The sequence below is a fragment of the Callithrix jacchus genome, chromosome 6, assembly GCF_049354715.1.
Source record: "Callithrix jacchus isolate 240 chromosome 6, calJac240_pri, whole genome shotgun sequence".
Lineage (NCBI taxonomy): Eukaryota > Metazoa > Chordata > Mammalia > Primates > Cebidae > Callithrix > Callithrix jacchus.
In genome coordinates, this window is record NC_133507.1 from 123,532,114 (window position 1) to 123,553,587 (window position 21,474).

At 43.3% G+C, this 21,474-nt stretch overlaps 1 protein-coding gene across 1 annotated transcript in view; it reads left to right on the top strand.

Annotated features, from left to right (window-relative positions):
- The first annotated feature begins 9,629 nt into the window (after positions 1 to 9,629).
- BMPR2 (bone morphogenetic protein receptor type 2) overlaps positions 9,630 to 21,474 on the top strand; it is a 173,377-nt gene continuing 161,532 nt past the window's right edge. The window contains exon 1 of the mRNA XM_035305333.3: positions 9,630 to 10,825. Within this exon, the coding sequence (XP_035161224.1) occupies positions 10,750 to 10,825 (76 nt within the window). The 5' untranslated portion in view covers positions 9,630 to 10,749. The remainder of the gene's footprint in view (positions 10,826 to 21,474) is intronic.

Consider the following 21,474-nt stretch of genomic DNA (forward strand, 5'->3'; position numbering starts at 1 on the left):
TCACGCCTGTAATCCCAACACTTAGAGGCTAAGGCAAGAAGTTGAACCCAGGAGTTCGAGATCAGCCTGGGCAACATAGTAAGACCCTGTCTCTACCAAAAAAGCTGTGTGTGCATGTGTGTGTGTGTGTGTATACTTTTTTTTTTTAGACAGAATCTTGTTTTCTTCCACCCAGGCTGGAGTGCATTTGCACGATCTTGGCTCACTGCAACTTCCATCTCCCAGGTTCAAGCAGTTCTCGTGCCTCGGCGTCCACAGTAGCTGAGACTGCAGGCACGACACCATGCCTGGCTAATTTTTGTGGTTTTGGTGGAGATGGGGTTTCAGCATGTTGGCCAGGCTGGTCTTGAACTCCTGACCTCATGTGATCTGCCTGCCTTGGCTTCCTAAAGTTCTGGGATTATGGGTGTGGGCCACTGTGCCTTGGCAAAAAAAATTTTAATGAGCTGAACGTGTTGGCACATGCCTGTGATCCCACCTACTTGGGAAGCTGAAGCGAAAGGATCGTTTGACAGGTAGAGGCTGCAGTTGGCTGTCATCAAGCCACTCCCAAAGTGCTGGGATTACAAGAGTGAGCCACTACGCCCTGGAAAAAAACCCTACTTGTTGGGGTTTTGGTGATTAGCATATTGGGGATTATTTTACCCATGGGTATTATGTTTGTCATTAGGCCTATTCACAAATATTCAGATGCTCTTTCTCATGACATGGTAGGATTACATTTTCTGCCCTCTTAAAGTTAGGTTTGGCCATCTGACTTTGCTGGCCACTAAAATATGAGTGTAAGTGAAACACACTGCTTCTAGGTGGAAGCTTTCTAATGGCTACAGCAAGACAAAAAACCTCTCTGATTTTGGAATTTAGGCACCATGCAACCATCAACTAAAAGCTGCTTTTTTTTTTTTTTTTTTTTTTTTGAGACAGTGTTTCGCTCTTGTTACCCAGGCTGGAGTGCAAGGGCGCGATGTCGGCTCACAGCAACCTCCGCCTCCTGGGTTCAGGCAATTCTCCTGCCTCAGCCTCCCGAGTAGCTGGGATTACAGGCATGCGCCACCATGCCTCTACCTCCTGGGCTCAAGTTGATTCTCCCACTTTAGCCTCTTGAGTAGCTGGGATCACAGGCATACACTATGGCCTGCTTTTCTTTTCTTTTTTTTGTAGAGACAAAGTCCTACTATGTTGCCCAGGCTGGTCTCCAACTCCTGGTCCTCCTGCCTCAGCCTCTCAAAGTGCTGGCATTATAGGCATGAGCCATCACACCCAGCCTAGTGAAATAATTTTCAAGAATTTGATTTCATTTATTCTTTAAATGCATAAATCTCAGACAAATTATTTTAGACTCTAATCACATAAATTATAACTATAAAGTATGAACAAATATATCCAGGGTGTGAGCAGAAGTTATCTATGAAAATTTTTCTTTATTAAGTCAATTCAAAAGCATGAATAATATTTCAAGTGGATCAATTTTTATTCACTTTTATAGACCCCTTATTTTGTTTAACTTGTTATTTTGACACACAGTGTTTATATCATACAGGTTAGGCCTTATTTACTCATTGACTCAGGTGCCTGTGCCCTTTCCCCTGATTTAGTCAGTATTAGTGAGTGGAAATATAAATCTAGGTTGGGTGTGGTGGCTCATGCTTGTAATCCCAGCACTTTGGGAGGCCAAGGCGGGTGGATCAGTTGAACCCAGGAATTGAAGACCAGCCTGGGCAGCTTGGTGAAACTCAGTCTTGACAAATCATAAAAGAACTTAGCTGGGCATCGTGGTGGCACACCTGCAGTCCCAGCTACTTGAGAGGTAGAGACAAGAGGATCACCTGAGCTCACCAGGTCGAGGCTGCGGTGAGCTATGATCATGGCACTGCAAGACCCTGTCTCAAAAAAAAAAGAATTAAAAAAAAATGTGTGTGTGTGTGTGTGTGTGTGTCCAGCAAACTCATAGTGTCTAACCAATAATATATATCTTAATTAGATTCAACAATAGTGATCCTAGGCTGGGCACTTGTGTATGTCAGACATACTAAGTTTGTTTCCTAAGCCAAAAAGTCTTTTCCATCAGATCTCTGACCAGCCATTGGTTCCTTCTCATCATTCAAGTCTCAGCTCAAGTGACACTTCCTCAGACAGACCTTCCTTGCTGAGTCCTTCTAAGGTAGAACTGTTGTCCCTCTCATTTTGTCTCTTCTTGCTAAAAGGTAACATGGTAAACACACCCTAAGTGACCCCCAATCTTCCACATCCTTGTTTAATTTCTTCCCCTTGAATGTAGGTAGAACCTGCCATTTATTTCCAACCAGTAGAATATGACAAGGGTGATGGGATGCCACTCTCATGATTATGTTGTTATAAAAGACTGTGTCTTAGCAGTCTGGAGCAAGACAGACTTTTTTTCCCTGTTGACTTTGAAGAAATAAGCCACTCTATTATGAGAATGCCTATGGAGAGGCTACGTATCATGGAACTATGTGGGCATCTAGGAGCTGTGAGCAACTTCAGAATTCAGCCAACAACGTGAATGAGCTTGAAAGGAGATTCTTCCCCTGTTAAGCCTCCGACTGGTAACACACTCTGCTTGACACTTTGCAGTCTTGCAAGACTCTGAGCAGACAGACCAGCTAAACTGCCCAGACCCCTGACATGGAAACTGAGAGATAATCAGTACATGTTGCTTTGAGCTGCTAAGTTTGTGGTAATTTGTTACACAGCAATAGAAAATGAATTTAAGTAAGTACCATCAAAGGATGAGAGGAAGGAACTTGTCTCCCTGTTCCTTGCTGTATCTCTAGTACCTGGAACAATGACTAGCACATAGTTCAGTAAACATCTGTTGGTTATATAAATGAATGAATGAATGTATGGTTGGAGAAGGATGGGATTGGATCCTAACAACATAGCTAGTGGCTATTGGCTAAGAAATAGTACTTTCAAATGGGTTTCACTCATCAAGGACTTCAGAGAGCAATAATACCTGACTTCAGTCATATCTGATTTTTATTTTAAGATATGCTTCACTGTGTTATATTATGTTTATACTTTACTTTTTTCTTTCTTTTTTTCTCTCTTTTTGAGACAGAGTCTCACTCTGTCACTCAGGCTGGAGCAGTGGCCTGATCTCTGCTTACTACAACTTCTGCCTCCTGGGCTCAAGTGATTCTCATGCCTCAGCCTCCAGTGCACCACCATGCCCAGCTAATTTTTTGTATTTTTAGTAGAGATGGGGTTTCACTCTGTTGGCCAGGCTGGTCTCAAACCAAAACTTCTGCTTCCTGGGTTCAAGTGATCCACCCGCCTCAGCCTCCCAAAGTGCTGGGATTATAGATGTGAGCCACTGGTTCCAGCCTGCTTTTTTTTCTTTTTTAATTCCAAGCCTTAGTAAAAATCTTAACTACATGTGGTATAACTTGAAGAATAAACGAAGGGTTCTGTATCTACTTTTTGAAGGAATGTAGAGCTCAGTGTTTGAAATCAGCAAGGAAAAGCTTTTACAAGACACCAGAGAGACGTCAAGAACAAATAAGTAAATTTGTGAAAAATAGAAGCTCTTCTCTGTGATCTTCCAAATGCTTGGGGAGAAGCTGGGTTTTCTTGCTGTCGGTCACTCAGAATGGGAAGTTCTGATGCTTTTATTTTGCTCGTGAAGAGAAGGGTGACCCCAGAAGCTAGATTAACTAAAATTTCCAAAGTTAGACTAAAGGAAAGGAAAGAAACGAGACAAATAAATTTAGGTTTCAAAAGGAAGGCTCTTTTTAATTTGTTTACTTTTTTTTTTTTTTTTTTTTTTTTAAAAAAAAGCTTTGATTGTTTTAGGAAGACAGAGAATTAAGGTTGCTTTCAGGCCCAAAGGATGTCAGAGAGGTCAATCTCTAATTTTGTTTTTTCTGTACTTCCCAACTGGATTTTCTTCTTTCCCTACTACTATACTTTGATCTTCCAAAAGGAAGCAATGCCCTGTCCTGTTTCTCAGTTTAAGCCTAAAGATAAAATTCTAAAGTTTCGAAGCTTTTAGTTGTCTGTTTTTCTGACAGTGCTAACTTCTATATTGTTTTTCTGCTAGAGCTATGAGTTTTTCTTCTATTTTACTTTGATACCACCCCTTTATTTTTATTTTTTGTTTTTATTGATTTTTTTTTTTTTGAGACAGAGTTTTGCTCTGTCGCCCAGGCTGTAGCGCAGTGGTGTGGCATGATCTCAGCTCACTGCAACCTCCACCTGATTCTCTGGCCTCAGCCTCTGAGTAGGTGGGACTACAGGCGCACGCCACCAGGCCTGGCTAATTTTTTGTATTTTTATGTGGAGATGGGGTTTCACCATGTAGGTCAGGATAGTCTCAAACTCCTGCCCTTGTGATCCGCCCGCCTCTGCCTCCCTAAGTGCTAGGATTACAGGTGTGAGCCACCACACCCAGATGATACCACCTCTTTATGACCATGATGTTTGTTCTTAGAAGTAATTGGTATTTCTAAGCCCAGGTAATTCCTACATGTCCTCAGTTACTTAACAATAAATTGGCCTTGGTTCTTATTTCAATTCTTGTTCTAATGATCTGCTTAGTGCCCCTCTGTCCCTTAAAACTAAGACAGTCCTCCAACTCAAAGCAGAGATATCACCCATGAGGGGCTATAATTCATAGTGAAGATAAGTCTTGCAGATGCTGTTAGTCTGTCCTCTTGAATTTCTGTGTTGCTCTCCTTCATTTCCTGCTTCTTTACCCCTACCAGGAAAAAAAGTCCTACTTGTTGGGGTTTTGGTGATTAGAGTATTGGGGATTATTTTATCCTTGGATGCTATGTTTAGTCATTAGGGCTATTCACAAATATTCAGGTTCTCTTTCTCATGACATGGTAGGATTACATTTTCTGCCCTCTTAAAGTTAGGTTTGGCCATCTGACTTTGCTGGCCACTAAAATATGAGTGTAAGTGAAGCGCTCTGCTTCTAGGTAGAAGCTTGTTAATGGCTACAGCAAGACACTGCAACACTAGCAATTAAATTTTATGATCCCTACTGTGGCAATTTTGAAAACATGTGTCTCAGTGAAGCCTTTACCAATCTGGGGACCTTAGTGATTACAATGAACAGTCTATGCAGTGGGTGCTGTGCTGAGCTCCCCAGATCCACCCCTTAGGTCTGAGGCTCTCTCCCAACTGCTGAAAATGCTGGTGGCTGACAGTGCTCAGCTGGGTCCCTCACTGGGAGCAGCTGTTGGGTAAAGAGAGCCCTTTTATCAAAGGTCACATCTCCTTTATATGTGCAGCCCACATCCAGTGACTGGTTAGTGTGAAGGTATAAGAACCTCGTTCTCTCTCTCAATTTAGGACAATGCTGATAGGCCAACCCAGCTCCAGAATTCCTGCAGGATTGGCTGATGCCTCAGTTGCAAATATGTTGCAGTTCAACTTCTCCCTCTGCCCAGTCTTGCATCCCTCAATCCCCACAGAGGTTGTTCTTGCCATCATTAGGTAATAACCCCTGCAGACAAATTTCAGAGTTTTGGGGTCTATTTCCTGGTCAACTGAAGTTGCGATGGGCCCCCTGATTTATATCAAACATGTAACGTGTGAGAAATAAACCTTTGTTGCAATAAGATGCTGAGATTGGGGGATGGTACTGTAATTTAGCCCATTCTGATTAGTACAGATGCCAAACCTTACCTGTACCACCAGTACTTTGTTCTCAGCTGAGCTTGACTTACATTATCTGCCTTTTGTCATGGACAAATTTCTTGCCAAGTCCTAATTCTGTTCTTTGATGTTCTTTCTCACTGTGAGTGTACAGCCATGTCACAACTGAGATATTAGAAGAAGGAACAGAAAAGGAAAGAGGGTACAAATCTAGCTGTCTGCCTACCAAGTCAGTGGCATGTATTTTTTCATGTGAATTTCCTAGGACCTTTTCTGTGTTCTATATAATTTATCGTACAGTACACTAGTACTCCCTCCTCCTTATCCACAAGGGTTATGTTCCAAGACCTCTAGTGGACACCTGAAACTGCAGAGAGTACTTAACTCAATTGCTGTAAACTGGAATACATTTCTGTTATGTCGTCCACTCACAAATTTAATATCTTTTCCATTTTAACTAAGCACTTATTATGCATTGTGGCCATCACTTTTGCAGTTTGAGGTGTGGCAGCAAAACTAGCATGAATTTGTTTTTTCTTCTTCACAATTCAGTTTCACTAATAGAATTATTATTATTATTATTTTTTAGCCAGAGTCTCTGTCACCCAGGCTGGAGCGCAGTGGCACAATCTTGGCTCACTGCAACCTCCGACTCTAGGGTTCAAGTGTTTCTCTTGCTTCAGCCTCCAGAGTAGCTGCTGGGATTACAGGCAGGCGCCACCATGCCTAGCTAGTCTTTTGTATTTTTAGTAGAGATGGGGCTTTACCATGTTGGGCAGCCTGGTCTTGAACTCCTGACCTCAAGTGATCCTCCTGCCTCGGCCCCTCAAAGTGCTGGGATTACAGGCATGAGCCACAGCGCCCCACCAAAGATTCATTCTTACCAGAGGTCTTAGCAACTTCAGCATATTTTTTTTTCCTTCCTTATTCAGTCAAAAACTGATGTTTTAACTTACAGGAAGCACTTTACAGCTTCTCTGTGCCTGAATTGCCAGCATCACTACTCTTGTGCTTTGAGGCCTTTATTAAGGAAAATAAGGGTTAGTTGAACACAAGCACTTGGATACTGCATCTTGCCATAGTCAATCTGATGAGACTGCTACTAAGTCATTAAGAAGGTTATAGCAGATACACTGTAAAAACGGATACTTCACATCTCAGCAGGACAGTGTGGGATGGCAGAGATTTTATCACAGCTAGTTAGAACAGTACTCAATTTAAAACTTCTGAGAGGGGTGAGGTGGCTAACACCTGTAATCCCAGTACTTTGGGAGGCCGAGGTGGGTGGATCACCAGAGGTCGGGAGTTTGAGACCAGCCTGACCAACCTGGTGAAACCCTGGTTCTACTAAAAATACAAAATTAGCTGGGCATAGTGGCGCATGCCCATAATCCTAGCTACTTGGGAGGCTGAGGCAGGACAGTCGCTTGGGTCCGGCAGGCAAATGTTGCGGTAAGTGGATATTGTGCCATTGCACTTCAGCCTGGGCAACAAGAGCGAAACTCCATCTCAAAAAGACAACAAAATAAAACAACAACAACAAAAAAAACCCAAAACAAAACAAAACTTATGAATTGTTTATTTCTGAAACTTTCCATTTAATATTTTTAGACCATGGTCGACCGAAGGTAACTGAAACTGTAGATAAGGGGAAACTACCACAAAGGGCACTTAATGTTTCTCGGAAAAAGTCTTAAGCAAATAAAAATTTAATGATGAAGTACTTGATCTCAATTTGAGGAACTTTCTGCATCTCTAACATACAAAAATCCAATTTCTCTTAGTGCTAGAAACTCTCAGTTCTTAAAAGACAAATTGTAAAACAATACTGGTTTCTGATTTTGGTCTTTTGGGCGAAACAAAATATGGTAATAAAGCTAATGAATCAGCCGGGGCTCAGCGGCTTACGCCTGTAACCCCAGCACTTTAGGAGGTCAAGGTGGGAGGATCACCTGAGGTCAGGAGTTTGAGACCAGCCTGGCCAAAGTGGTGAAACCCCATCTCTACTAAAAATATGAAAATTAGGCCGTGCGCCGTGGCTCACGCCTGTAATCCAAGCGCTTTGGAGGCCAAGGTGGGCGGATCACCTGAGGTCGGGAGTTCAAGACCAGCCTGACCCATGGTGAAACCCCATCTTTATATTAAAAAAAAAATACAAAAATTAGCCCGGTGTGGTGGTGGGCACCTGTGATCCCAGCTACTCGGGAGGCTGAGGCTGGAGAATCACTTGGACCTGGGAGGCGGAGGTTGCAGTGAGCCGAGATCCCACCACTGCACTCTAGCCTGGGTGACAGAGCAAGACTCCGTCGCCAAAAAATAATAATAATAAATAAGTAATACATAAATAAATAAAGCTAATGAATCAAAGCATATGCTCCTTGTCTTTTTTAAGGGATTTTGCTATGTAGAACTTTTCTTTGCCTAAAGGGTAAACAGTACAAACATATTTCAATTAAAAAGAGTTTTAGAATCCGGGGCTGGTATTGCTACAACCCCTAATTATGGAAGATGTTTAGTATGATAACAGAAACCAGTTTAAGGAATGTGGAGATTTATTTACATCAAATTCAGATAAAGAGATAAAAGTAGACTTGAAGAAGCAAGCAGAACATGACTTAAGGAGTCTATCTATGACTGTATCTGTGCCCTTGGCCACAATGAAAGACCAGCAAAACCAGCCTTCAGAATAACCGTACTGTCTGGTGGGAGATGGGAAGGCCAGACTTTACCCCTCTAGACCGCCGATCGCCCTCCTACGCGCATTTTCCACCTCGCAGCTAAGAATTCAACCCAGACTTCCGATCATGGCGCCATGTACGTCACCTTCTCCCCTCTCCGCCGGCAAAATCCCACCCACGTCGGCTGACCCCGCAGCGGGGTATAAGGGCGGGATGAATCCCCTCCCCTATCCTGGTCGCTAGTACAAACCAGATCGAAAAAACGCACTACACAAATCCTTGGAAATTGGGGTACCAATGGGACCTTCTCAATTCCTTGAGTGCAAAATGATCCCACTCTATCGTGACACAATTCTAGCTCAATTTTCCTTTCACGTGCCCTAAAAAGCCCTCAGGGTCCCCAGCCTTAGTGAATCCAGGCCCTGTCTCAGGTGGGCATCGCGCTGTACCGACAGGCTCGCGCACGCAGCGGGACGATTTACAGAATTAAGTCTTCTTTTTGTTTGTTTTCTGGCTTCGCATCCTTGCAAATATTCAATATTCCTGTCAGCTAAGGCTAAGGGAATGGGCGGTTGAGGCAAGCAGGACGTCGATTACAGCAAACACATCAATTTAGGGGTGGTCTTTCCAATTCCGGCTTTTGTTTGAGTCAGAGGGGAGCCTGAGGAGGCCAAGGTCTCCGGTTCTGGGAAAGGCGGGTCCATCCGGATTCTCTGGGCTGCGGAGAGGGAGGCACCAGCCCAGTGAAACAACAGAGGGCAGTTCTGTCCCTCAAGGCTTTCCTCCGAGAGTCCTGGGGAGACCAAGACGCCTCTGTCGGAAGAATTCCCGGAGCTCGGAAGTCTGCCGAACACTGGACAAAAAGATGTGGCCACCCTCTCTTAAACACACACGCGAATCCCAAGCCATGCACATTTGGAAGGCGTGTGTGTGTGTGTGTGTGTGTGTGAGAGAGCGAGAGACAGAGAGAGAGGCACACAGAGAGAGAAAGAGATAGAGATAGAGAGAGAGAAAGAGAGAGAGGCCACCGCTGCCCACCGCTGCCCCACCCAGCCCTCGGCCATTCAGGGGAGAGGCCCGAGGAGTTAGGGCCTCGGAGCCCTCAGCCAGCCCGGACGAGGGGCGGGGCCGGGCGGGGCCGTGAGCGCGCAGACTCAGTGCGGGCTTCATCGCGCCGCCAGCGCCGCCGTCGCCGCCCGCGCTGCACCACAGGCCAGAGACAGACTGGGCCGGGAAGAGCTGGAGACTGAGGAGGAGGCGGGGGCGGCGGCGGAGGCGGGGCGACTCCGGTGACCGGGAGCGCCGCAGACTGGCAGCTGCGGCGACTCCCCCCTTTGTGTCTGGTCTGCTCGGAGCCACTGGAAGTGCTTCCCGGAGGGGCGCAGGGTGTCTCGCTTCCTTGCTGCTCACCCTCTTCCCCGGCTACCTTTCTCCGCCCTCCCGCCGCCCCCCGCCCTCGGCCCGCGACGCCCGAGCTCCGCCCGGAGCCCAGAGCTGCGGGAGAACGAGGCGGCGGCGGCGGCGGCGGCGGCTTCCTCGGGTGGTTGTGATTCTCTCACAGGAGCCATTGACTGCAGAAGACAAGGCTTTCCTGGTGGAATTTACCTCAGGCAAGATCGGGCAGCCGGGATAAAAACCTAGGAAGGGAAGGGAGCACCGCCGGGAGGGCCAGAAGGGGCAACCGCTCGCACCCCCTCCGCTCGCCGTCTCGGGGAGCTCCGGCACGGGCCGCGACCCCTCCCCTCCCCCGCTCCACCTCCCTTCAGCCCTCGCCAGGGCTTCGCCGACCCTCGCACGATTGTTCCGCAAAGGCGTGGGGACTGTGAGCTTGTCCATGGAGGCAGGCACTTTTTTCGATCCAGTCGAGGAAGAGGATTTGTTCTCGAAATCACAGTGAGGGAAGCACCGAAGCGAAACTTAAGGAATCCTGCCTTCCTGGAGCCTCTGGCGATGCGACTTGGGCCGCCGGGCGCCGCCGCCGCCGCCGCCCGCCCGGCTTCGCCCTTCCCGGCAGTCGGGAACTAGTTCTGAACTCGTCCCCGGGCCCCGGATCTATCTCCGTCCTCCGCACCCTGGATATGTTTTCTCCCAGACCTGGATATTTTTTTGATATCGTGAAACTACGAGGGAAATAACTTGGGTGATTTCTTCTTGGATCCCTGCTTTCCCCACGGATATGCCTTCACTTTGGATGGCTGCAGCACCCCGTCCGAGGCGAAGGAACCCCCCCCAGCCGCGAGGGAGAGAAATGAAGGGAATTTCTGCAGCGGCATGAAAGCTCTGAGCTAGGTCCTCTCATCTGCCATTTGTCCTTTCAAACTGCATTGTGATACGGGCACGATCAGTCCACGGGAGAGGAGACGAACCTCCCGGCTGTTTGTCCGCCGGTATCCACTTCCCGCATTTCTTTTCTTTGCCCTCCTGCTTCTTGGCTGGCCCAGGGATGACTTCCTCGTTGCAGCGGCCCTGGCGGGTGCCCTGGCTACCATGGACCATCCTGCTGGTCAGCGCTGCGGCGGGTGAGTAGCCCCAGCCGGCGCGTCCCGGCCACTTCCCCTGCGGGTGGCGAGGGAGGGAGCCCGAAGAGGCCGAGGCCTGTGCTCACCCTTCTCGACGCGTCCCCCGGATCGCGGTGGAGTGGAGCCGCGACTCGGTGCCTGCGCGCCTGCCCCGTGACTTCCAGGGAAATCACCTTTAATATTCCTGTGTACTTTCCTATCCCCGCTACCATATTCCCACCCCACCCCCCTTCACGGGGTAAAAAAGACATATTGGGTGTGGTATCTTGACATTTTTAGCTGTGAGGTAATGCAAGGATTAAAAATAATATTTTAATCACCAGTGAACAGTATCTGTTATGAGATCTCAGGAAACAGACCTGTATATGTATTTTTTTTTATTATAAAGAAGCGGTTTTGGCTTCTAGTAAAAAGAACATCAACTAGAGAACACATTGAACCTTAGTTTTATATTTAGATCATGCTGGGAATCCATATTACTTTCATTATTCAGAAATGTTACCGAATGAATAGAAAAAATGTTGAGGAAGCCAGAACTGTGAGATTCTTGACATTTTATTATATGGTTTCCTATTCTTATCAGTGGTATTATTTTGTTCCCAAGTATTTTAATAATTATATCTCCATCTTTTCAACCTGGGCACTCACATATTAGATGCTTTTGGAGAATTACAGTACTGTTGGGCTGTATTTTGATAACTTTACTATTAGTCACCTGGCATCTATTTATTGGCTTTGCTGTCGAGACAACTTTGACCTGACATCAGACTTCTAGGAGATTTGACTCCCGTTGACACTTCTCTAAAGTCTAAAGGGAAATGGTAGTCATCCTTTCCTTTGGATATTTTCATTTCAGTTCTCAGACACCTTAGGAAAAAGACCTTATCTTCTATTTGCAACTCTTTTTTTTCTAGAGGTCTTTTAGGGATTCGCTTTTAGAAATTTTCAGGAGTGAATTCTACATACAACTGGTACACTTGGTTTATGATGAGCAAATGAATTGTGCTTTTAAAATGAATAAAGGACCAATGACCCTTTCCAATTACTTTTTTCTTATGATAAGTGTGTTTCACATTAAACAAATTTCTCATTGCTATGTTAGATACAAAGGTTACTTATTTCATTTTAAAAATCTGAACTAGGAAAATGATGAAAGAAAATTTGAAGTTTGCTATTATGCTTTTGATATTGTTGAAAAATGTCTACTGTTGATTAATGTCTGTTAAATTGGTGATAAATCCATATAGTTCTTTTAAAATAATTTGAATTTTGAATTTACTTTAAAACTAATATTTTAATATTTTTAACAATTGTAGTTCCTTTCAAAGTAAAAATGAATGATTTTTCTTTAAATTTCTTTATATTGTGTTAGCTATTTAAATTCTTTAGCCATAAGCCATGTGGTTCCTGTATAATATTGAATATGAGGCCTTAAACATTCCTTGAGCAGAAATCTCAGAACGTACACTTTTCAATGTTCTTTGTTATTCTTAACCTTTTTAGAATATAGATTCTCATTTATGGTGAAGTCCTCATAATATTGTGATCAGAACTGATAAAAGTAACAGAAAAAACATTGATTTAAAAATAATTTTTTTTGTTAATACAATCATCTTAGAATAGTGTGTCTTAAAAGGGAGAGTAAAAGAATCACTGCTTAAAAGTGGTTTTAGTCCTTTTTTTTTTTTTTTTTCTTTAGTATTGCATAGCACCAAATGACAAAATTTGTGAAGCTGGATTTCAGACCTGTAACAATAATGATAATAATCAGTATCTAAGTGCCTTTCATGCACCATCAGCTAGTCAAATAATTTGCATATATTTTTTTATTTCATCCTCGTGACAATCTATACCGTAGGTTATTGTCATTCCCCTTTTCCATAGAGGGAGAGTAAAGAGAATTTGAATAACTCACTATACAGTGGGTAAATTGTGGAGCCAGGATTACAGTATGTGCCCTTACATACCACATTAATGGTAAAACATCAGTAGCAGCAACAACTTCTCACTCTTATTGGGTATATGAGATGGAGTAATGCCTTCACCAGATCAACCTTTAAAGAGAAGCAGGGACACTTACAAGATGTTAGTGCAGCAGTGGTTATGCAAATGTCGTAGTTCTGAACATGTAAAACTTTGCCTAATATTGAAGTGGCTAGTGCAGCTTCATTAAATGCAAAGTGATTAAAGAGGGCCTGTGTGGATTTGGGTTACATAGCTCTAGTGATGTTAACTGGACAGGCACAAATAGTGCAGCTGAACAGGGAAAAAAACCCTAGAAGACTGATTGATAGCACATCCTTTTTTGGGGTCATGGATAAATTATTTCTTTGAATCCCTCTTTTTCACTTACCTGCTTCTTGGACTCCTTAATTCTTAGAACATGTTTTTTCTTTTCTTTTTTTTTTTTTGGAGGCAGGGTCTCACTCTGTTGCCCAGGCTGGAGTGCAGTGGTGTGATCTCGGCTTACAGCAACCTTCACCTCACAGGCTCAAGTGATTCTCCTGTCTCAGCCTCCCAAGTAGCTGGGATTACAGGCACGCACCACCATACCGGGCTAATTTTTTTTTTGTACTTTTAGTAGAGATGGGGTTTCACCATGTTGGCTAGGCTGGTCTCGAACTCCTGACCTCAAGTGATCCACCCATCTCAGCCTCCCAAAATTCTGGTATTACAGGAATGAGCCACTGCACCTGGCCTAATTCTTAGAACATTTTCTATGCAAAAATAGATGATGAAAAATAAGATGTGGCTGCTTGGTTTATAAATGAATTCTTAATAAAAGGATACAACAGCTATTATTTAAAGATCAACTTCTGTAATACATTTGAAATAATTCACTTGATTAGATTTCAATTTTACATACATCTCGAGAAACACACAGATTATCTAAAGTAAAATTCATCTATCTAGTTAATATTCTTGAGCAGTTAGTGAATATTACTGAGTAAAGTTTAGTAATCTTCATTTTAGTTTTTCTCAGTGTGGGTACTGCAACAGAATTACCTGGGTTTTTTATAAAAATGCATATTTTTGGCCCTATAGTCCAGAGGTACTGAATGGATATCTCTGGGAGAACCCCAAAAGTCTCAGGCAGGTGCTTGAGAAGCACTGCTTAACATCAGTCCTGATTGTTTGGATTTTTTTTTTTTTTGAGATGGAATTTTGCTATTGTTGCCCAGGCTGGAATGTAATGGCACAGTCTGGGCTCACCGCAACCTTTGCTTCCCTGATTGAAGCGATTCTTCTGCCTCAGCCTCCTGAGTAGCTGGGATCACAGGCCTGCATCACCATGCCTGGCTAATTTTGTATTTTTAGTAGAGAGGCAGGTTTCTTCATGTTGGTCAGGCTGGTCTCGAACTCCCAACCTCAGGTGATACACTTGCCTCAGGCTCCCAAAGTGCTGGGATTACAGGTGTGAGCCACTGTGCCCAGTCTGGATTTCTTTCTTTCTTTTCTTTTTCTTTCTCTCTTTCTTTCTTTTTCTTTCTTTCTTTCTTTCTCTCTCTCTCTTTCCTTTCCTCCCTCCCTCTCTCCCCCTCTTTCCTCCCTCCTCCCTCCTTTCTTTCTCTCTTCTCTCTGTCTCTTTCTTGCTTTCTTTTTTTTTTTTTTCTAGGAGTCTCACTCTGTCGCCCAGGCTGGAATGCAGTGGCGCAATCTTGCTTCACTCTAACCTCCACCTCCCAGGTTCAAGCAATTCTCCTGCCTCAGCTTCCTGAGTAGCTGGGACTACAGGCGCCCAGCACCACACATGGCTAATTTTTGTATTTTTAGTAGAGACGGGGTTTCACCATATTGTCCAGGCTGGTCTCGAACTCATGATCCACCCGCCTTGGCCTCCCGAAGTGCTGGGATTACAGGCATGAGCCACCATGCTTGGCTTGGATTTCTTAGATATGGTGATTCAGTGACATTTTGCTGCATAATTATTGGCAACCACAAATCTTAGTGGCATGCAGCAATAGGCATTTATTCTGTCCATGTGTCTCCTGCTGGGGTCCAGGCTAGAGAGAGAGGTAACGTCTATTTGGGGAAAGCTTGTGTCCTGGCATTGGCAGAAGTACAAGAGGCCAAGCCCAATCCTACCAGCATATTTCCAGACTCTGCTCTCCTAACGTCCCATTGGCTAAGTCATATGGCTGAGAGAGATAAGAGGTATCAAAGTACACTTTGCCTATAATGTTAGGCTAATGTAATATATGGATGTATAGTATATTGCAGAAGAATGAAGAATTGAAATCCTCAGTCAACCACACATAATCAGTAAGATTCTCCAGAAGGGAGGCTTTTCTTACCGTTTGAAGAGGGCTAAGCTCTTAATTAGATTTTTGCATTAAAATTATATAAACTTTGGTCTCTACAAAAGTTATTATTCTGGCATGTGGGATGATGTGATAGTAGTGGTATTGATGTGAATGGGTATATGAAATGTGGGGAGAGGGAACTGTTCCACACAAAGACAAAACCTTTCCTTTATTAAATGCCAGCTTTTTTTTTTTTAACAGTGAAAGAGAAGAAATTGAATATTGATCTCTGAAGGGTAAATTCTGACCACAAAAAATACTGAGTGGAGTCTGTGTGAATTAGTTAATTTTGAAATTGGCCACAGCACTTACTTTGGCACATACCCATATATTGTGGTGCTGTTGGATATCAAGTTTTGTTTCTTATTGTTTTTGTTTTGAGACAGAGTCTTGCTCTGTTGCCCAGGCAGGAGTGCAGTGGCATGATCTCTGCTCACTAGCCTCTGCCTCCCAGGTTCAAGTGATTCTCCTGCCTCAACTTCCCGAGTAGCTGGGATTACAGGCCCCTGCCATCATGCATGGCTAATTTTTGTATTTTTGTAGCGATGGTTTCACCATGTTGGCCAGGCTGGTCTTGAACTCCTGACCTCAGGTGATCCACCTGCCTTGGCCTCTGAAAGTTCTGGGATTACAGGCATGAGCCACCGTACTCGGCCAATTTTTTTGTGTTTGGTAGAGATGGGGTTTCACCATGTTGGCCAGGCTGGTCCTGACCTCAGCTGATCCGCCCTCCTCAGCTTCCCAAAGTGCTGATATTACAGGTCTGAGTCACCATACCCGTCTAGATTTCAGTTATGTATTTGCCTTGTCCTCCAAACTGATAATTGTTTCCAGAGGGTAGTGTTATGTCTTACTAGTTTTGTAATTTACCATATTGCTATGCACATAGAATTACTTAGTGAATGAATAATAAATTAAGAAATACTTAATGAATTAATAATAAAAAGGAATTTCAACCAAGAGTATTTATTCTAGGATTGTTTACTGACTCAAATAACATACTAGTAACTTTTTCTTTGTCCTCGTTCCTTTAACTATAAAGTATGTAGTTTAAGAGGTATAGTGAGAAGACCCCTGTTGTGAGTTAATGAGACCTAGATTCTATGTGATTCTGGGCAAATAGATTACTTAACATAGTTATCTCAGTTGTAATAATGTGGGGTTGGACTTGGTCATTTTGAAATACAGATTCATGGGTACCCCACTAGACCTACTGAATCTAAATCTCTGGACACTTGAGCCTGGGAATCTGCCTTTAATGCCCTTTGTGATTCTGCCTTTAATGCCCCCCTCAACCAGTAAATTTTAAATACCTTTGAGAACTACTGGTTCTAAGATTCTAACTCTCAAGTTCTGTAACTTTATTATTTCTACTTTTTGTGGTACTCTAGATCTTTTATTACTTAATCTGGTAAACATTAGGAACAAACATTTCTTAATTTGTGCATTAAGCAATTACCCAAAACCTTTTTCCTTTTTAAATATTTGCAGTGTAGACTGGGCGCAATAGCTCACACCTGTAATCCTGGCATGTGGGGAGGCCGAGGTGGGTGGATCACTTGAGATCAGGGTTTCAAGACCAGCCTGGCCAACATGTCGAAACTCCATCTCTACAAAAACATACAAAAATTTGGCTGGGTGCAGTGGCTCACACCTGTAATCCCAGCACTTTGGGAGGCTGAAGTGGGCTGATCACCTGATGTCAGGAGTTCAAGGCCAGCCTGGCTAATGTGGTGAAACCCCATTTCTACTAAAAATACAAAATTAGCCAGGCATGGTGGCACATACCTGTAATCATTCAGAAGGCTGTGGCAGGAGAATCGCTTGAACCCGGGAGGCAGAGGTTGCAGTTAGCCGATCGGGCCTGCACTCCAGCCTCTGCAACAGAGCAAGACTCCGTCTCAAAAAAAAAAAAAAAATTATTTTCAAAATCACTAATATGGGCTGGGAGGCTGAGGCTGGTATATCACCTGAGGTCAGGAGTTTGAGACCAGCTTGGCCAGAATGGCGAAACTCTGTCTCTACTAAGAATAAAAAAATTAGCTGGGCATGGTGGAGGCTGAGGCAGGAGAATTGCTTGAACCCAGGAGGCGAAGGTTGCAGTAAGCAGTGATTTCATCACTTCACTCCAGCCTTGGTAAAAGATCAAAACTCCATCTCAAAAAAAAAAAAAAAAAAAGTACTGGCCAGGCACGGTGGCTCATGCCTGTAATCCCAGCACTTTGGGAGGCCGAGTTGAGCTGATTATGAGGTCAGGAGATCAAGACCATCCTCGCCAACATGGTGAAACCCTGTCTCTGCTATAATACAAAAAATTAGCTGGGTGTGATGGTACGTTTCTATAATCCCAGCTACTCCAGAGGGCAGGGCAGCGGAATCGCTTGAACCTGGGAGGCAGAGGTTGCAGTAAGCCAAGATTGTGCCACTGCACCCCAGCCTGGTGACAGATCAAGACTCTGTCTCAAAAAAAGCACTAATATGAAAGATTATATGCATGCCTAGAATCACAATGCCCAACACTATACCTTAATCCTGCCTTGTGTATGAGTAACATTTAAAATACATTACCCAAATTATCAAGATATAGTGCAAAATGTGTGCAATCATTCACATCTTAAATGTGTCAATAGTGGACTTGGTGGAAGAATTATGAGACGTGATGAAGCATTGTGCCAGAGGCATTGGCCATAAGAATTGTAGATGAAGTTAGGTGTTTGAGAGAGTTAGACATTTGATCCACATCTGTTTCTGGAAGGTTAGATGTAAATGGAGGTTGAGAAATTTCAGTTTTTTAAAGCCAGATCTCATTTCCCCTTTCTCCTTCAAGACAGTAGTTTACCCTTATAATCGGTGTCAAAAATATACATGATCATGTACTTTCATTCTGCCCCAGTAAATTAAGTGTAAAATAGGATAATTTAGAACAAAATGTGTTAATGATAGTATAAGTGTAAAGGGATATATAAATATTTGGCCAGTAATCCAAACTCTCCAGTTTTTTGTTTCATTTAGATAAGGAAATAGTTAAGCCTTTCTATTATTGTTAATCTGTTTTCAATCCTTGCTTTTGTAGTTAAGAATAGTCTATGAGCAACTGGACGAGGTGGCTCATGCCTGTTATCCCAGCACTGAGGTGGGTGGATCACGAGGTCAGGAGTTCAAGACCAGCCTGACCAAGATGGTGAAACCCCATCTCTACTAAAAATACAAAAATTAACCAGGCGCGGTGGCAGGCACCTTCAATTCTAGCTACTCAGGAGGCTGAGGCAGGAGTATTACTTGAACCCAGGTGGCAGAGGTTGCAGTGAGCTGAGATAGCACCACTGCACTCCAGCCTGGGTGACGGAGACTCAGTTTCAAAAAAAAAAAAAGTCTGGGCAAAGCTGTATAATTGTAATAGACGCACCAGGCTAACCTTTTTAGGGCAAACTTTATTTTTGTTTTCATTTGAAAAATTAAGAGAAAAAAATGTTAATATTCATACAACTGTAACATTTTTTGTTTTGGTATATTCTAATTAAAAAAAGATGCATATATTTTTATATGGTTGTGATTTTATAATATCTATTATATCTGATTTTTTACATAGAATATGTCATAAGCATGTATATATGATCTTAATAACTATCACTTTTTCATAATTGTGTGATATTTCATTGAGTGTATTCCACTGAGTATTTCTTTTCTAATAAACAATGCCGTATTGAATACTTTTGTGCATATGTCCTGCTTGTTTTTTGGTTTATTTCCAAGTTCTTGTTTTGACCTATCAGCAGCATGAGCCAGTTTAATCCTTTTTTTTTCATCCTTCAAGTATTTTCTTCATTTGGCTTCTAAGATACTATTCTCTTTTTTTTTGAGACGGAGTTTCGCTCTTGTTACCCAGGCTGGAGTGCAATGGCGCAATCTCGGCTCACTGCAACCTCCGCCTCCTGGGTTCAGGCAGTTCTCCTGCCTCAGCCTCCCGAGTAACTGGGATTACAGGCATGCGCCACCATGCCCAGCTAATTTTTTGTATTTTTAGTAGAGACGGGGGTCTCACCATGTTGACCAAGATGGTCTCGATCTCTTGACCTCATGATCCACCCGCCTCGGCCTCCCAAAGTGCTGGGATTACAGGCTTGAGCCACCGCTCCAGGCCGATACTATTCTCTCTTATTTTTCTCCTACCTCACTATCTCCTTTGACAGTTTCTCCTTATGTCCCTAACCTAAATATCGTATTGTTTCAGGATTCAGTCTTTAACCCTTTTTTTTCCTGTCTGCACTCACCTTCTTGGTGATCTCATCCAGTTTTATGGCTTTAAATATTTCTTTCTTTCTTTTTTTTTTTGTGACGGAGTCTCACTCTGTTGCCAGACTGGAATGCAGTGGCGCGATCCCAGCTCACTGCAACCTCTGCCTGCTGGGTTCAAGTGATTCTCCTGCCTCTGCCTCCCAAGTAGCTGGGACTACAGGTGTGCACCACCATGCCCAGCTAATTTTTTTCTATTTTTAGTAGAGATGGGGTTTCAAGATGGCCAGGATGGTCTCGATCTCTTGACCTTGTGATTCACCCACCTTGGTCTCCCAAAGTGCTGGAATTACAGGTGTGAGCCACCATGCCCGGCCTCAAATTTATTTCTATCTCAGACTTCTTACCTTGAAATTCTGTTGCATGTAGTCAACTATGTATCTGTCATATCTACTTGGATGTCTCATATTCATCACAAACTTAATTTGTCCAAAACTGAACTTTTGAAGCTTCTTCACCAGTCCTGTTTCTCCTATGTCTTAGCCTATTCAGCAAATATCAGTTCTATCCTTCCAGTTGTTCAGGTCCCAAACTGGATATCTTTGTCTCCTCTCTTTCTTTTTTTCACATTCATATCCAATCTGATAGCAAAAACTCTTGGCTCTACCTTCAGAATATATCTAGAATCTTACTACTTGTCACCTCCACTGTGCTTCTACCTTAATTTAAAAGCCATCATCTTCTCTTACTTGTACTTTTTGTTAGACTCTGTTTTCTCTGTTAACATCTTGGCTTTATTACAGTCTCCTTCCAATATAGTAGCCTGAGTGACCCCCCCCCCGCCTTTTTTTTTTTTTTTTTTTTTTGAGATGGAGTTTAGCTCTTGTTGCCCAGGCTAAAGTGTAATGGCGTGATCTTGCAACCTCCACCTCCTGAGATCAAGTGATTCTCCTGCCTCAGCCTCTGGAGTAGCTGGGATTACAGGCATGCACTATCACACCTGGCTAAGTTTTGTATTTTTAGTCGAGATGGGGTTTCTCCATGTTGGTTAGGCTAGCCTCAAACTCCTGACCTCGTGTGATCCTCCCGCCTCAGCCTCCCAAAGTGCTGGGATTATAGGCGTGAGCCAGTACGCCTGGCCCTTTTTTTTTTTTTTTTTGTATTTTTAATAGAGACAGAGTTTCACCGTGTTAGCCAGGATGGTTTTGATCCCTGACCTTGTGACTCGCCCTCCTCGCTGGTATTACAGGCGAGAGCCACCTTGCCCGGACAGACCCTTTACATATATAACTTAGATAAGACATTTCTTTGCTTAAAACTATTGTCTTCCCATCTCACTCAAAATAATAGTCATTTAAAATACTGTATATGATTGGGCTTCTGCAATTTATGACCTCATGTGCCAATCTCTCTCTTGCTCAACTTTTATTGGGCTTTTAACTTTACAAACTAGGAAAAATTCAGAAAATTAAATATTTTATAAGAGGTTAGATTTAAGATACCTTATTTATATGATTTGACAGTGGCTACAATGAGTAAATCTATATTGGGGAAGTGAAGAGACACATGAGCATTCTCAAGTCTTTAGTATAGTCACTAAGTGCCTTAGATATCTATTACATTATCTCATTATCCTCTAAACAGACTGATCAGTACTATTATTTTTCTTTATTCTGTGGATGAGTAAACTGAGTAAATGCGACACTTGGGGATCAAGGTCAGGCCCCTATGGCTCCAAAGGAGAACATTCATATAATAAATACAGTATTAGCCTAAAGGTATAAAATATTTAGAATCTTTGCCCAGCTCAATGGGTCATGCCTGTAATCCCAGCACTTTGGGAGGCTGACGTGGCCTATCACAAGGTCATGATATTGAGACCATCCTGGCCAACATGGTAAAACCCTGTCTCTACTAAAACACAAAAAATTAGCCGGGCATGGTGGTGTGCGCCTGTAGTTCCAGCTACTATAGGAGCCGAGGCAGGGGAATCACTTGAACCCAGGAGGTGGAGATTGCAGAGAGCCAAGATCAAGCCACTGCACTCGAGCCTGACGACAGAGCAAGACTCCACCTAAAAAAAAAAAAAAAAAAAAAGTGGGCCGGGCGCAG